This window comes from Natator depressus, chromosome 2 (genome assembly GCF_965152275.1).
Source record: "Natator depressus isolate rNatDep1 chromosome 2, rNatDep2.hap1, whole genome shotgun sequence".
Lineage (NCBI taxonomy): Eukaryota > Metazoa > Chordata > Testudines > Cheloniidae > Natator > Natator depressus.
Genome location: NC_134235.1, coordinates 200,267,297 through 200,283,690, shown reverse-complemented (window position 1 = coordinate 200,283,690; position 16,394 = coordinate 200,267,297). Strand labels below are relative to the sequence as shown.

Sequence of the window (16,394 nt, the reverse complement as noted above, 5' to 3'; positions counted from 1 at the left end):
AGGACTCAAGCGCTACCCTTACTCAAACACCTGAGTGATAGAAAAGTAGACAATGACCTTGAACTTCCATTAAGCAACTCTTTATTTAACACAAGCCAATGATTGACTTTGTATCAAAATCAATGTTGTTTTTGTTTAGCTCTTAAATAAGACGTCTCTCTCTCTGAGTGGTTGACTTAGTGTACACGTTATTCAAAGGAAACTCCTTGTGTGGGTTCTTCCCTTCTACAAATGAATGCATTCACTTCTTTATGTCAGACTGAGTTGATCTCTACCTTCATTTGTTTTCAGATAATGGGGGCACTTTAAAGTGTGGTTCTCATCACTGTAATCTTAATGCACTTCTTCATGGTAAATTTAATTATAATTTTCTTCCATTCCTAGTTTAGAGCTAGAGGATCATATTCTGTTCTACTACATTAATGCAAATCCATTGAAGTCAGTAGACTTGACTCACAACCGTGGTCATAGGGGGTGTAAATGGCAGCAGCCTTCTGCACCAACACAGAAAGCTGTGCCTCAAAATGGAGTTGAGAAGTGGACAAGAAGCTGGATATGAGTCAACAGTGTGCCCTTCTTGCCAAGAAGGCTAACGGCATATTGGGCAGCATTAGTAGGAGCATTGCCAGCAGATCAAGGGAAGTGATTATTCCACTCTATTCGGCACTGGTGAGGCCACATCTGGAGTAATGTGTCCAGTTTTGGGCCCCCCACTACAGAAAGGATGTGGACAAATTGGAGAGAGTCCAGCGGAGGGCAGTGAAAATGATTAGGGGGCTGGGGCACATGGCTTATGAGGAAAGGCTGAGGGAACTGGGCTTATTAGGTTGCAGAAGAGAAGAGTGAGGGGGGATTTGATAGCAGCCTTCATCTACCTGAACGGGGGTTGCAAAGAGGATGGAGCTCGGCTGTTCTCAGTGGTGGCAGATGACAGAACAAGGAGCAATGGTCTCAAGTGCAGTGGGAGAGGTCTAGGTTGGATATTAGGAAAAACTATTTCACTAGGAGGGTGGTGAAGCACTGGAATGGGTTCCCTGGGGAGGTAGTGGAACCTCTATCCTTAGAGGTTTTAAAGGCCCGGCTTGACAAAGCCCTGGCTGGGATGACTTAGTTGGGATTGGTCCTGCTTTGAGCAGGGGGTTGGACTAGATGACTTGCTGAGGTCTCTTCCAACCCTAATCTTCTATGATTCTATGAGTCATGCCCAGGGGAGAGTAGCTGGCATTTGCAATGCCATCTTGGAATGGGGCTCCAGCAGGGAATGGCTGCTTTGATTTGCAGCCTGGGCTCCACAGGAAACCTGCTGGAGAAGTATGGAGTCAGATCATCCCCTAGGTCATGGTTTCTTAAACTTCATTGCACCGTGACCCTCTTCTGACAAAAATTACTACAAGACCCCAGGAAGGGGGACTGAAGCCTGAGCCCCCCTGTCCTAGGGGGTGCCGAAGCTTGAGGGCTTCAGCCCTGCGTGGGGGGGGCTTGGACTTGGGCTTCTGCCCTGGGCCCCAGAAAGTTTAATGACAGCCCTGGTGACCCCATTAAAATGGGGTCGTGACCCAGAGTTTGAGAACTGCTGGTCTAGGTGCCAATATTATATACCTTCCTGGGTCAGTGCTGCCCTCTTTTGTGGCAGTGTTGCCTGGTTCTTAGCTTCCTGGTGGAATGGGAGTTGCAGACTGTGCATAAAGATATGGCGCTCTTAATATGTATATTAGAAAGGGTACATCAGCCTGTGGCACTGTGTATTTCTGTTGAGCTGCATATTACTATTAAACTCATAGGACTTCCTTTGTACCACTCCATTTAGTCTCTAAGGACTCTAATACCCACAGAGACTGGCTCCTATTTTATGTTCAGGATAATCTCGTACAGAGAAGAGAGAGTTTGTGTGCTCTTTACTGTTGTTCGTTCTTATTTTAATTCTAAAAAGTCATTAGATTGAAAGTGTCAGTTTGCTCTTTGTGTATGAAGAAACATAACATCTGGTACTTAAAAATTGCATGGTTTGGTTTGTGTTGGAATTAAATTCCAAATGACTAATTCTGAACATAGAAGCCTATTCCAAAGTGTTTCCAATTGTGGTTTAAGTATAGCAGAAAAATTAATCTTGCTATGTAATGTATATACACTTTTCTCTGTTTTTGTCTATTTTACTTGTGTGTGTCTGTTGTGTTGTCTTTGTAACATTTGTGGTGCACCTGTACCAGCAATTTCAGCTGTTCTTTGGTGTTTGACAGGAGCAAGTGGTGGACACAATTAATCATATTGTCTGTTCTTCAAACCGTGAAAGATGCTTCATAAGGCCGATTTTCCAATGTATCTTTATTTTTATAATTCCTGTACTTTTCCCATGATCTAAAAATTTTGGTTTGACTGAATATTTTAAAGAGTAGAACTCAAGGCAATATTTTTAAATTACAGCAGAAATAATATTTGATTATCTAAAACTGATTTTGAAAACTAGGAGCACAGTTAATGGTTTGCCTTTTTTCTTCTATTAATCAACAAATTATATGTACATATCATCCATCATGCCTTTCTGTGCATTTGCAGAATAACTTACACAACTCCCAAGCTGCCCTGGCTCCTGAAAATGTCAATTACAAAATAATTTTTTTTTAAATTGCACAGAAATTGACTTGTGTAACCCAGTCAAAGTGCATGGATGCTGTACAATTATTTCTCCGCAATACATTCAGACTGAATGAAGAGGTCTGACTTTTCATACTGTCTTCATTGTTATATCATAGTGACGGTGCAATATGAAAATCTGATGGCTGTAGGAGTAGAACTCTACTTCTGAAAAGGGAATTTTGTGCTTCATAAGCGAAGGCATTTTATCTTGGTGCAGGGAGGTAACAGTTCCTCTTTATACATCTGGTGCAATTGCATCTGAAATGTTCCAGGAATCCCATTACCAGAAAGATATTAACAAACTGGATAGATTTCAAAAATGTTCAGACTGGTGGACTGACTTATGAGGGAAGATGAAAACAGCTAAACAAATACATCTAGGCTAAATTATGTGTGCTTGTGGGGTCATAATTCTACAAATATTTCACAGGTGCAGATGCCAAGGCAGTTAAATAATTCTATTTAGCCTGGTACAAGAAGGTATAACTAGGAGAAAAGGGATCAAATTAAGAAATTCAGCCTAATTTTTGCCTATCAGAAAACCTTCCTAACAGTTAGAGCTATTAGACTATGAAAGAGTTTCCCAAGGGATGTAATACAAGCCTTGTTATTTGGGACACTTAAAATTAGACTGCACAATCTTGCTTTGGCAGGGAGATGAACTAGAAAACCTAGTAGGTCTTTTCAGTCTCTAAAATCTGTGACTTCAGGGTCTGATCCTGCACCATGAAAGTCAATCAAAGTTTTGCCACTGACTTCAGCAGTACTGGGATCAAGCCCTCTGCCCATACTAACTATGGCCACCTGGGTCTTCCTTTCTCCCCTTGCCCCCACAAACTGCCAGCCTCAAATGCTAAATTTCTCAACCCCTTTTGTTCCTTATTCCCAGGGAAGGCTCAGCCCTCTCCAACTCCAACTAAAAAAACAACATAATTGTACACACACACTGTAAAACTGCCTTCCCTAGCCCTCCCCAGCACTCCCAGATTGATTAACAATATTGGCAATGGGGGAAGGGAGACATAATTCTTGTAAAAGAACTCTAGTTCTTTTAAATAACTTTGAAAGGGAAAAATAAATTGTTTGACGAAAAGAGACGGATCGGGGAGGGGGAGAGTTGTACAAATATACAGTGAGCGTTTTTTAAAATGCTACAGTGAGAGCAGAAGCAGCAAAGGGTTAGAGTGTGGAGAGAGAGAGAGTGAGAGAATATGCATTATTGATGATACCTTGAAGGGCTTCCCGCTTACATTGGTGTTAGCAATCTCCTAGGCACATTTCCTTTTTAGATTCAGAGTTTATTTAACCTGCAATATGAGCATTCGTTACCAAGGAGTACCCTCCAGTTATTATTTGAAGACACAATCTTTGTTTTAACCAACAGTGGGGTGGGCAGGAAGTTGAGTGCAGTGTAATCTTTAACGAAGAAATCAAGCTAGTAAATGTGTAAGTGAAAATATGAAAGATTGTATTGCTTCGTACCAAGAGAACCCGGTGTACTAACCACACATCCGTGACATAAGTAGAGAAGAGGTTCACTTACTGATAAATAACAGTCCTATTCACTAACATTCGTAGATCCTACAGTAATGGACCTCTATCTTAAAAGCCTGATTTTCACTATAGGACTTCATCTCTGCTTCCCCTGGAGTGTGCACATCTTTTGGAATGTACCCATTTCCCGAGCACTAACCCTGCTGTGTGCAAATAACAAAGCCTGCACCTCCGCAGTCCAGTTGGGCAAATTGAAATTTAACATGCAAAACCCATCGCCTCTGCACAGACCCGTCAGAACCTGTCTGCTACACATGCTAGTCCTTGTGCTGGAGACAGGTGAGCATCAGTGGACATGAAGGGGGCTGAAGAGGTTATGTCAGCTAGGGATTCTGAGCTTGAAGGGGGAGGCTGGAAAGGGTGCTGAGTATGGGGCTGACAAGGAGGTGTAGGAAAGTCAGCTAATAGGCTTTTTAAGGATTTACATTTCCTTCTCCTACCTGTCAGCCCCTCCAGAGTATGCTTTACCCCCCTGCCATGCCTGTATGTGTTCTGCAGCCCTCCCCCCCCCAAAAGTGTTTGTTTTTTCACTCAGAATATTTTCCAAACCCAATTCATATTGAAAATTAAAGTCCAGTGTTGCAGAGTAGGAAAAAAAGAAACAGAAACACTATCAGTAGATAAGACTCATTGCCCTTCCAGGCATGCTTGATTCCCAGGGCAGTCCAATAGGAGGGGTACAAGGCTACTCTGGCTTTGTATGTGGGCTAACAGACAATTCAGTGCAGGCCTGTAGACCCACTGGCCAGAGATCAGTCCTGTCCTCTCTGGTCTCACTGGGGGCACCTCCAGATTGTTCTCCTGTCATTCAGACATGTACCTGTGTCTCACGTGCTACTTTTAGGCTGTTCACCCTGTTCTCTGCTGCTGCGGGCCTCCTGCCACCAACAATCTGCTTCCAGGCTTAGCTTTCAGCTTTTGGGGCCTGATCTTCCCTCCCCGGCCAGCTGGGCTGTCACCACTTGCTGGCTGTTCACACTTACCTACAACCTAATGGCTCTCTCCCTGTTTGCCCAGTCTCTGTGTGTCACCTCTTTGTCCACTTCACTTAACATCGTGGAGCCCTCTGCTGGCTGGATGCTGAAATGAGTCCCTACTGTTACTAGCATGATATGTGGTCAATATTTTTCTTCCGGCTCATGATGGAAGGGGATGGACTCAGAGGCGTCACTACTGAGTCAGTATGGTCACTACAATACTGAAAAAAGACACTGTTTAATCTAAAACCCTCTTGATGATTTAAAAAAAATGGCTGGGTCCTCTGGTCCTGGTGCTGAGGATTTGTCCCATCTCTCATTGATTCACTCTGTCATGGTATTTATTGCTTTTCTTTAGTAACATAAACTTGGGCATTGTAATGTCTACTGTTTCGCCAGCTAGAAGGCGTAATATCAGATGAATTACTAGTATTGCGAGTTTAAATATCCCACAGCAGAGCTTTTAATATTGTCCTAAAACTAAAGGTAGTGTAATGCCAAACTGAATAATTTGGTCTTTCCTTGGATGACTCAGTGACCCATGAACCCCTCAGTGCCAACTGGCAAGGGGTTTACAGGAATGTCCTGATCCTGGTATGTACGTTTTGGTTCACCAAAGAACGTCAGCTGTCTTAAATAAAAGCCAGGTCACATTGGTCATTAATATCATTGTGAAATGTATGCACAGATGCTATGTAAGGAATTATGTATGTATCTTGGAAATATGTTCTAAAGTCTGTATCAGAACAGAGATAACAAACACGTTTTCTATCAGACAAAAGATATTTGTTCACCTGTCTCTGTTCGCATGTAAATTAAGCATTGTAAGCTAACACAATGGAAGCTCCATTTACATACGAAGTCAATGGGGGGAGGATGTGAAATAAACAGGGAGGCAGCACACCAGAGAATAAGCCACGTGTGTGTGTGGGGGGGGGGGGTGGAGGAGGGGAGTGGGGGGCAGTGGTGCTGGCTATCATGGGTCTGGGTACTTTGTAGGATATAAGGAGAAGGCAAGGAAAACACCCCTTTATCCTGCACCTAAGAAGTAATTGACCAGTGCAACTACATTCATGAAAATGGGATCACAACCAGCCTTGGTTGAAATTCTGCAAAGGACCTTTGAGGTGAGATAAACTTCTGTAGACAGAAGGTTAGTCTGATAGATGTAGTCTCTAGAAAGCATGTTATGATTTTCTTTTATATGTAACCTTTTGATTCCGTTATCCTTACTCACTATCTCTTGACTCTGATAGTAAACTTCTTGTTGTTTTTTACTGTAAATATATCTCAATCTTGTCGTACTATATAAGGAGCTGATCCTGAGATGAATCATATAGGCTGGTGTGTACGATGTTCCCTTGGGGATAGCCGGCCTGGTATTTCTGTGAGTGTTCAGTGGAGAAGGGGCTGGATGCTACAGGGCAATGCTTCCAAGGGGTTTGGGGACTGAGATGCACTTATTAAACTGAAAAGCAAAGTAAGGGCTAGCATTCCCAGAGGAGAGTGCTTAAGTGGATAACACGCTGGTAAAGTCAGTGAGCTGAAACCAATATAAGCACAAGCAAGTTTCCTTCACGCTGGAGGCAAGATGGTAACAAGGTGGCTCTCAGTCATGGGCACCCTGAGACCCGTCATAGCCATCACTCAACTAAATCCAGCTAGGAATTTTAGCACACATGGATCCATTCTTCTTAGCAAATGTTAGGAAAAATCTGGCAGTTGTATTTCATGAGCATCGGTCAAATACTGTGGAGAGTGCCATACTTAAAAAAACCCCTAGACCCATGAACCAATCACCCAAAACCATAATACTAAACTTGACCTATATAACATATATTCAAATTCTGTGATTATTTAAAATCTAAGCAATTTACCTCAGAGTTAAATTATTAAAAATAATGCATTTTAAAATTATTTTCCCAATCTTTGCAGTCCTCCAGAATCTGCAGTTCTCTCTTTGTAAATTATTACCCTCATCCTTTTATTGGAAAATTGAAAATACCTTTTTTTCCCCCCTGGATTTGGTATATTACTAAAAAATTCTGAAAATAAATTTAAAATTAAAAAATGACAGTGATGCTATACATATCTGACTAACACCTGAAATTTCTAGTGCTTGGAGGGCTGTTCCTTGGAAGTAGTAATGCACTTAATGAAACTCTATTCTGGAAAATTGTTTCTTTGTTTATTATCAGTCATGTTTGTTTGGTTTTTTTTTATTGGACATAATCCAAAAATCCTTACAAAGTTCTTTATCTATCTATAGAAATACAAAACTCTCCTTAAAATGGAGTTTCGTCGTAATAAGGGGTTCAAGATTTGTCTTATTGTAATTTGTTCTTTGTAGCATAATTGCATTTCAAGTTATGAGCTGGATTCATCTCATAGCTGAAGTTGGACAGGTTGGCATCTGTACATGTAGAATTCATGGAAGCTGTCCAGCTATGTCAGCTGGCTCTTTACAGATATCTGAAGATAACATTCATCTAATGAGGGCTGTTCATACTGTAGTACTAGAGGCTGTAGGGTACAAAAGTCTTCAGTCTGCTGAGAGCTAGCAGTTTGGCTGGGACTGTTCTTCTGTTTGCAGTATGTAATGACATTTTCTTCCCACCTCAGGACTTAGAGTTCAACTGGAATCTTTCATAGCGGAGTGAAGCTAGAAACTTGACAGATGCCTGTGCCGCCCCCGCCTCCCCCTCCTCCACCACCACCTCTCCCAGCTTCTGGAGGACCACCCCCAGCACCTCCACCATTGCTATCTTCATTACCTCTGGTAAGATCTGTTTTTTATTTTGATTAGTGTAGCAGGGTAAATTTTATCACAGATTATTGTGATAATAGCAGGGGCAAAGCCTGCAAAGTATTTTGGGTCAGGTGTTTTGAACAAAAACCTAGGCCGGGGGTTGGGAGTGTGTGTGTGTATGTGTGGTTGTGTATGTTTATACGCACTTGTGCGCATGCAAATTTAGCACTCATAAGTACCCCCCAAAACACAGAGAGCTTGATTTTAGTTTGAAAATGTGCATGTGGGAAGTGTTGATTTCTTCTTTCATTTCTAATAGCTTGTGTTAGAGATTTTAGTGTTTTTCCTTGCGGTGTATCCCCAGGAAGAAAAACACCTATGATGCTTTTATCATGTTCACACGTACAGTTACTGCATGTAACAGATCACCCGGTTGCATGTCACCAACCAGTGCATGTGCCCTTGCAGTGAGTGGCTGATGCCCTGTCTGGAATTTTTTTATGTGTTGCAGTCACTTGTTTATGGGGTGTTTTCAGCCTTGAAGCTATGACTGTAGAGAAAATAATGAATAGCCATATTCAAGGCCAAGCACCTCTGATTTCCTCATACACTTTCTCTGCCAGGGCTATACTCCTTGCAGCATGCATTAGTTTTCTATCGCTGTAGAAATAAGTGCCCAACTCTTTCAAAAATAGAGCTTGCTTTCTTTTATGCCTTGTGGTGCTGATATAAATACATACATCAGACCCTTGAATTTCTCTTTCCTGCTCTTACATCCATGCCCATGTTGTGAAGGAGTCTAACAGTTTTATTTGATTATGTTCCAATTTTGTCCTCTCCTAGGGAGATATTACCTTGCACCTTCTTTATTTGCCATTCCAAGTTTTAAAGAATTAAAACTGAACCATCCCGCAAAACTATCAAAAAAGTGCAAGGTGGTGAAGGGGGAAGGAAAGAGAATAGTGCGTGGCCTGAAAACATACAGGTTGAGGAATTCTGGTTTCTCCGGTTTAATTTTGATCTTCAGGCATATTGACTGGAGTTTTCACATCTGTGTTCCTGATGTTTGTCTCACAAATCCAGTTAGATGCTGAAATAAGTGGCCTGATTTTCAGAGCAGTTTAATGCCCACAACTGCTATGGACGTCAATAGAAGCTGCAGGTGTCTCTCTTGACATTAGCCACGTGTATTTAGGCACCTAACTTTAGGCATCCAGTTTGAAAAATTTTGCCATGATATACAAAGGGGCAGATCCTCAACTATGTCCCAAGTGTAGGAAGTGTGTATATGTGTGCAAAAGTGGCTTCAAGGTCAACATTGCACTCCCAGATCCTGTTACAGTCTGTGCAGGGCCAGTTTCCCAGCACAGAGTTAGTGCTGTCGTCAGGCTATTCTACCTTACACCAACTATAAATGGCCCCAGGTGGCTGAGAACCTAGCCAAAACCAGCATAACAAAGGGGTGTCCTGGTCATGCCACTTTTTCCCTGGTACACCATCAGCAGGAAGGGATTGTGGGATAAGAGCCTCTAGATCAGTTCCATGTAAATTCATTCCTGCACTGGGATGATCCTTTGACTAGTTATACTGGTTTTAGGGCCAGTTTACACTGGTGGCACAGTGGAAAGCGGCCACGTCACACTTTTTAGAATCTGGCCCAAAGTGTCCACCACTTCAGTTACAAGGTTACCTCTCTAGACCAGTTGGAGGCAACTATGTGGCAGGTTTTTAGGGACTAGATGGCACCTTAATGACCCAACATTCTCCGCAATCTACCTCAGAGTTATTCCTCTAGAACTAATCATGTTCTCGGGCAGACTGGTAACTGGCCTAATTCTTCTTTGGTGTAAATATCTCTCTCTCTCTCCCTCTCCCTCCCTCCCCCCCTTCTTGTGGTAGTTGCAAATCCCTTCCGGAAGGCTACGTAGCAGAGGCTCAACTAAATGTGTTGCTACTGTTTTCTGCAGTAGGTCTGGTTACTGCCTCCCATTATTTGTCACACATGGCACTATATCTGTTGGGAAAAATGGAAATATCCCAGACATGAGGAGCTTTTAGAATATGCAGCAGCTGGCTTCAGTCAGTTCATACTCTGCCTCCAAAGGGGTTACGTTTTACCTTGAATTTTGCTCTCCTTCTGGTGCCAGAGAATGCTGACATCTTCCCATCATTTCATTTTAATGAATTACAAAATGTATTTCTAATTTATAAAGCATACTCAGTACATTACCCTGTCAGCTGGAATTTGGAAAATCTTCCAGTGCAAGTGCATAATTTAAAGGGAGCAAATAGATCCTGCATAAAGAATTAGTAAGACAATTCTGCCGAATGTTGTTCTCGCATAACAGTGAAAGGAATCTTCTCTGCTAAAGTTGAATCAGAGGGAAGACCATCTTTAAGAGGCCCTCAGTGTCTAGTTAGTGCTACAGAAGCAAAATGCTGACATAGGTCAAACCCCTGTTACAACTGTGCATCTGGCTAAAGGTGTTAATTGGGGAATCCATAACAAGTAGCTACAGACCCTAGATTCTTTTGCTAGGAAGATATTGTCTAGAATTTGGCATCTGTATCCTACAGCTGCTAAAACTGCCCAGCTGTTGCTACAGCTGCTGAATTTATTGTTGGAGAATGGAAATATAAAAATGATAGGCAGTAATATAAAAGTACCATTGAAACAAACAAGCTTTGCCTAGTCAATGCACACAGTTAAGTGTACACACACAGATGTAAGTAAAGGGGTAATTTTTATACCGATTCAGTTAAACCAGCACAAGTTTTGTATGTGGACAGACATAAGCCCGGTTTAAACTGATACAAGTGTCTTCACACACAAGTGTTGCATCAATTTAATTAAACTGATTTAAGTTAAACTGCTGCAACTTCTGTGTGTAGACAAGACACAAGGCCTCCATTTAGTATTTAAATACCCTGCATTTTCAAGCATGCAATTATATGGGATATGAAATTATATTATTTTTAAAAGAGTCCTGGATACTGATACATGGACCTCTTCAGTTTTCATCTTTGCTATCACTAAGGGGAGCTTGTCAGATTGGCCTTCAGAATAAGGGGAAAACCTATATGATGGGTATTTTATGAAAAAAATTATCCTGAAAGATCTCTTATCTTGTGTGGGAGCTTATCTTGGTATTTTATCTAGAAGATAGCACAGCTTTTCTTAGGGGATCAAATAACACTTGTGAAATGTTGCTATGCAGGTGTGATCCGACATCTGGCTTTGCTGCTAGATAATTCAGGTGAACCTGCAGAGAGTGAGTCCTTGCGCTTACACAGATCAGCTGACATTTGTTAAAGAAGAACCAGTCAATTACTTCCCACTTTGTTTTTGTCGTTGTGGCAGAACGAAGTAGGTGATTCAGGCCAGGCGAAGTCTAACAAAGGGAAAAGAAGGATGCTGAAGAATTAAGGGGGCAAAGAGTTGAGGCTGGTAGAGTAGGAGACTCTTGATATAAGGGGAGTGGGGACAAAAAGATTGAACACAAGGAAAGAGTGTAAAAACGGAGAGGAGGACTGAGATGGAACTAAGTTTCAAGAAAAAAATAAAGAAAACAGCTGAAACAGAGCAGGGTTGTTGGGTTTGGTTTGATGGAGCTTCTCATTTCTACTTCCCAGCAGTCTCCTTTCTTTTTTTCTGTCTCCCTTTGGCTTTGCCATTAATGGATCGAGATGTGGCCCTTCAGTTCATATGTCAGGCTTTTTGACCCTGGTGGCACACCTGCCGCCTTATGTTTGTGTGACATGGTCAAGAAGTACTTACATATGCAACGTGGTTAGAATAATCATGGACTAAGACTACGCTGCATCAGTTTTATTAAATGTCACTAATACTTTGGAGAATATTGGGTTACCGTGGCCAGTTGAGATGTTAACAACTTCCACTCCCCAGGGTAAGTGAAATAATTCATAGATTCATAGATATTAAGGTCAGAAGGGACCATTAAGATCATAGAGTCCGACCTCCTGCGCAACGCAGGCCACAGAATCTCACCCACCCACTCCTGCGAAAAACCTCTCACCTATGTCTGAGCTATTGAAGTCCTCAAATCGTGGTTTAAAGACTTCAAGGAGCAGAGAATCCTCCATTACATTACCTCCTTGCCTGCATATTTTATCAACATCTCATCTAAGATAACTCTGGATCCCTCGTTAAGCCACAGTCCTCAATGATTTTGCATCTTTTCTTTTCTCCAAACCCCGAACTGCTGTTTGCTCTTGAGTCCTTTGCAATTTTAATGCCTTCCTTGAGTCAGATGCAAATTAGTTTGGTTTATACTGGTTTTTAAATCTCTTGAGCTTGGAGATAGTCTGATGTGAATGCTTTAATTATAGAACTGTGTTCTACTTATTTCGTAGCTGACATGTTTTTTTCCCATTTCTTTTGTAATTCTATCATGCAAGCAGTCACAAAAAATGTTGAAATGATACAAAGACAGAATTCAAAGCATGTTAGGAACCACCTGTGCCCAACAGCTGAAAAACTCCTGGCTGCTTGAGCATGTAATAAAACAAGGCTTTCAAACGAATTTTCGAGAGGGAATGTGGGAGTATACATGCAGCAAGAGGTGTAGGTGCTACTTGTTAGATATTTATGTGGCACCGTAGGTGGCTGATACAAAATGTAAATATAACTAGTGGGAGTAATTGAGCATCATTTTGTGTGCCTGCCTTCAGGGGTCATAGATAAAATGGAGGGGGAGTTGTAGGAAGAAAAAAAATGATAGGTTTAGGCAGTGGCTTATAGAGTCTTAAATCTGGGTCCTCCTGATGGAAAAGGGGCAATTGAGGAGTTTGTCCTCATAGTCCAATAAAACTGAAGGAGTTTGTTTCACTTAAACTTTCTAATCTTTCTGTTTTCCTAGGCTCTTTTTCTTTTGAAGTGTATGTTTTTTTTTTATTTGGTAGGGGAACGGGTTCCTATAACAGCCCATGATGATGTTAAAAATAGGCACTGGTCTGGTACTAGAAGGATTACAAAGATGTCATTGCTTAAGCTCTCAAGAGAAGCAGGACTGGCTCTAGGCACCAGCAAAGCAAGCACATGCTTGGGACGGCACATTTCCAGGGGCGGCATTCCGGCCATCCTTTTTGTTTTTTAAATCCACCAATGTACGAAAAAAAATACACGAAGATCAAAAAAATCTCCAGTAGTGTGATAGGAGTGTGACGTGAAAAATATCGTGTCACGTCGTGACATGGTCACTCATAATGTGAACATGCATAAATGTGTAAACGTTAACGATTGATTAAATCAGGAATCACGATTACTTGTGTGTACTGTGCCGCCCTATCAGCGCCATTCGTGCCAATTTCCATGTTGCATCAGTGCCAGTGGTTATAGGGCTAAAATGCCAGGACGAAAACAACTTTCCGGTGCTGCCTACCGGCAACAAAGAGAGAAACGGCAAAAAGAATTAGAAAAACTATCTCGTACTTCAAATAAGTATTTTTAAAAAGACGACAATCAAGGAGAAAGCTCTAAGCAACGCATTGAACGTGATTATTCATCAACTGATGAAGACCAATCGAACCAAAGATTCTTTATCAACTGATAAAGATGAACAACAATCCGACCAAAGATTATCTTCGCTAACTGATAAAGATGAACAATCACAATCCATCCAAAGATTAACTACTTCACTTGAAGAGTCCAGAAACGAAGAACTGTTATCCAAATCTAAAACTGAAGAACAATTATTGGAAGGTGGAGAGACTGACATAGGATTGGATCCAAGTACATGGCCGACAATAATTACTGATGCAATGCTAATGATTATTGTGAAAAAAGGTCCTTCAAAACTAGAGCCTACATTTGAATATCCATTTAATGAATCGAATTGTCGATTTATGCCATCCAGTATGAAGAAGAAAATGAAAAATGGGGAACAAATTAATCGATTGTGGTTTGTGTATTCACAGACCTAAGATGTAGGTTTTTTGTTTTTGCTGCAAACTGTTCTGTAACTCGGATATTCTTCTGGTCACTGCAGGTTTTAATGACTGGCGAATTTTGCATCAGCATTTGAAAGAACGTGAAACCTCAAAAAATCATTTACACTCATTGACAAATTGGATTGAGCTGTCAACCAGATTACATTCCGGTACAACAATCGATGCGGTACAGCAAAGTCTACTAAATTCAGAAATTCTACGTTGGCAAGCTGTGTTGAAACATTTACTGGCAATCATTAATTTCCTAGCCGAACAGTGCCTCGCATTCTGTGGATCCTCGGATATTTTATATGAGAATAACAATTGAAATTTCTTGAAATTCGTTGAGTTATTCGCAAAATTTGATAGTGTTATTGCTGAGCATGTATGAAGAGTGAAACTTGGAGAGATTCACACCCATTATTTGGGTAAAAATACATAAAATGAAATAATACAATTAATTTTTAATGGAAAAAACACAACAGTTTTGTTATGAGGCTCATGATGATCCTATTCTCGATCCAAAAGAGAGGTTTAAAGTTGAATGTTTCTATTGAATGTATTCTGGATGTAGCTGTAACTTCCATTGAAGAAAGATTTTATCAGTTGCATGGTCATTGTGAAACTTTTGAATTTTTATACGATATTGGAAATATTAAAAATCAGTTTTCCAAAGCACTGCCAAGCACTACACGTGAAGCACTGCCAAGACCTACACTTAGTGCTCAGTACTCATAACGTTGCTGACACTGATGGAGTAGAATTGTATGATGAATTAATAGCTTTATCTGAGCTAATAGTCCTAAAACTTCTCCTCTAAAAGTATTAGAATTTATAGCAAGAAATGATTTTTTCACTCCAAACACTGCTATAGCATTACGCATTCTTTTAACATTACCAATATCAGTGGCTTCTGGTGAGCGCAGTTTCTCAAAACTGAAATTACTAAATTATTTGAGGTCCACCATGTCTCAAAATCATTTGTCAGGACTCGCATTAATTTCAATTGAAAGTACCATTGCAAAAAATTTAGATTTCACTGGATTATTAAAAGACTACGCAAGTATAAAAAAACAGAAAAATTCAGTTCATGTAAATCCTTTTAATTTAGGAGAAACTGGAAGACAGTAACACCTTTACTGCACCGAAAGACAGTAACATTTTTCATTACAGTGTATAGTTGAACCCAAATTGTTTGTAATTGTGATTTTGTTAAAATTACACTAGTAGGAAATTTGTTTTATTTCACAAACTACAAATTCTCTGTTTTCATTTTTTTAAAAATTTTAAACAGTCAAAAAACCTCCCAAAACAAAACAAAAAAACATTGCAAAGTGCAAAAGTGTGTAAAAGCTCCCCCCCCGTAGGTTTTTCATCCATATGACTTGTGCATGACTTTGCTGAGTGTGTTTAAAAAAAAAAAAAAGGGGGGAGGGAGGGCCGCCAAAATTTTTTTTGCTTGGGGCGGCAAAAAACCTAGAGCTGGCCCTAAAGAGAAGAATGAGAGTAGGTGTTTTGATAACCTGCTATTTGTTTTAAAGTGCAGTAGTCTGTTTACTGATCTGCTGCATGTGTCTACAAGCATGCATTTCTGATATTATGTTCAATCAACATCTATTAAAATGTTTATCTTAGGAAGTGTATGTACTAGACCCTCACAGTAGATGTTTGCTTAATGATTCAGACATTTCTGAAGTTAAAGAAAATATTTCTGCCTCTCTTCAGAATTATTTTGTTCTGTATAATGAAGTGTCGGGGCAGAAATGAACCAAATAATTTAAAACCAACAGAATTACACCAGGAGTATATGTCCCATTGTTATGTTAAAACCAAAGGTGAAAAATGTTCTTGCTTCAGGAAAGCATTGAGTTAGTACAATGTAAAACTTGAAATAATGCTAAAGGTAAATTTATCATATGGATTAATCATAACTGTTCCAGGATTCTTATTTAATGAAATAGAATTAAGGGAAAATTACAATAGCTGCTGAACATATGGCAATCTACTGGTTTCTTCAGTTGGCTATTGTACTAACTTTCTATTCTTGCATTAAAAACCTCAGAGGAACAATTCCTCTCTATGTAGCAGTGTGATAAATGCATAATTTACACAGAGATAGAATTTCCAATGTTAGGGAAAACATCAGATGATCTCTGCAGTGGGGGACTTTTCCCCTCTTCTCTTTCATGCAGTTGCTATGTTTTGTCAGAGAAAACCTTGTAAGCCCGCTTAAGAAAATTGGAAAACGACGGTGTTATCTATGAAGTTGTGTGGGAGTTGTTTTGCTGTTATGACATTTTTGTACTGCTAATGTTTAGAAATGGAAATAATATATGTAGAACAACTTGGTTGAATAGCATGGGAATTTATTGCCTCATGCATTTTGGATATATCTTTGAATACTCTTAAGTCAGGTACATGATTCATGTAACTTCTGAATATTTCTTAGTGTTCTGTTAACTAGTTCTGTTAAGAGGCTCTCCCAGATGTAGAGGTGAAAGATCACAATACTTTTGAGCAATGTCAGATCT

The 16,394-nt window shown here is 40.3% G+C and overlaps 1 protein-coding gene across 2 annotated transcripts in view; it reads left to right on the top strand.

The window, feature by feature from the left end:
* Nucleotides 1-16,394, top strand: part of WIPF3 (WAS/WASL interacting protein family member 3) — a 57,688-nt gene that overhangs the window by 15,433 nt on the left and 25,861 nt on the right. For both annotated transcript variants that reach the window (XM_074945717.1, XM_074945718.1), the window contains exon 2: nucleotides 7,788-7,944. In XM_074945717.1, coding sequence (XP_074801818.1) covers nucleotides 7,843-7,944 — 102 coding nt within the window. In that variant the 5' untranslated portion in view covers nucleotides 7,788-7,842. The remainder of the gene's footprint in view (nucleotides 1-7,787; nucleotides 7,945-16,394) is intronic.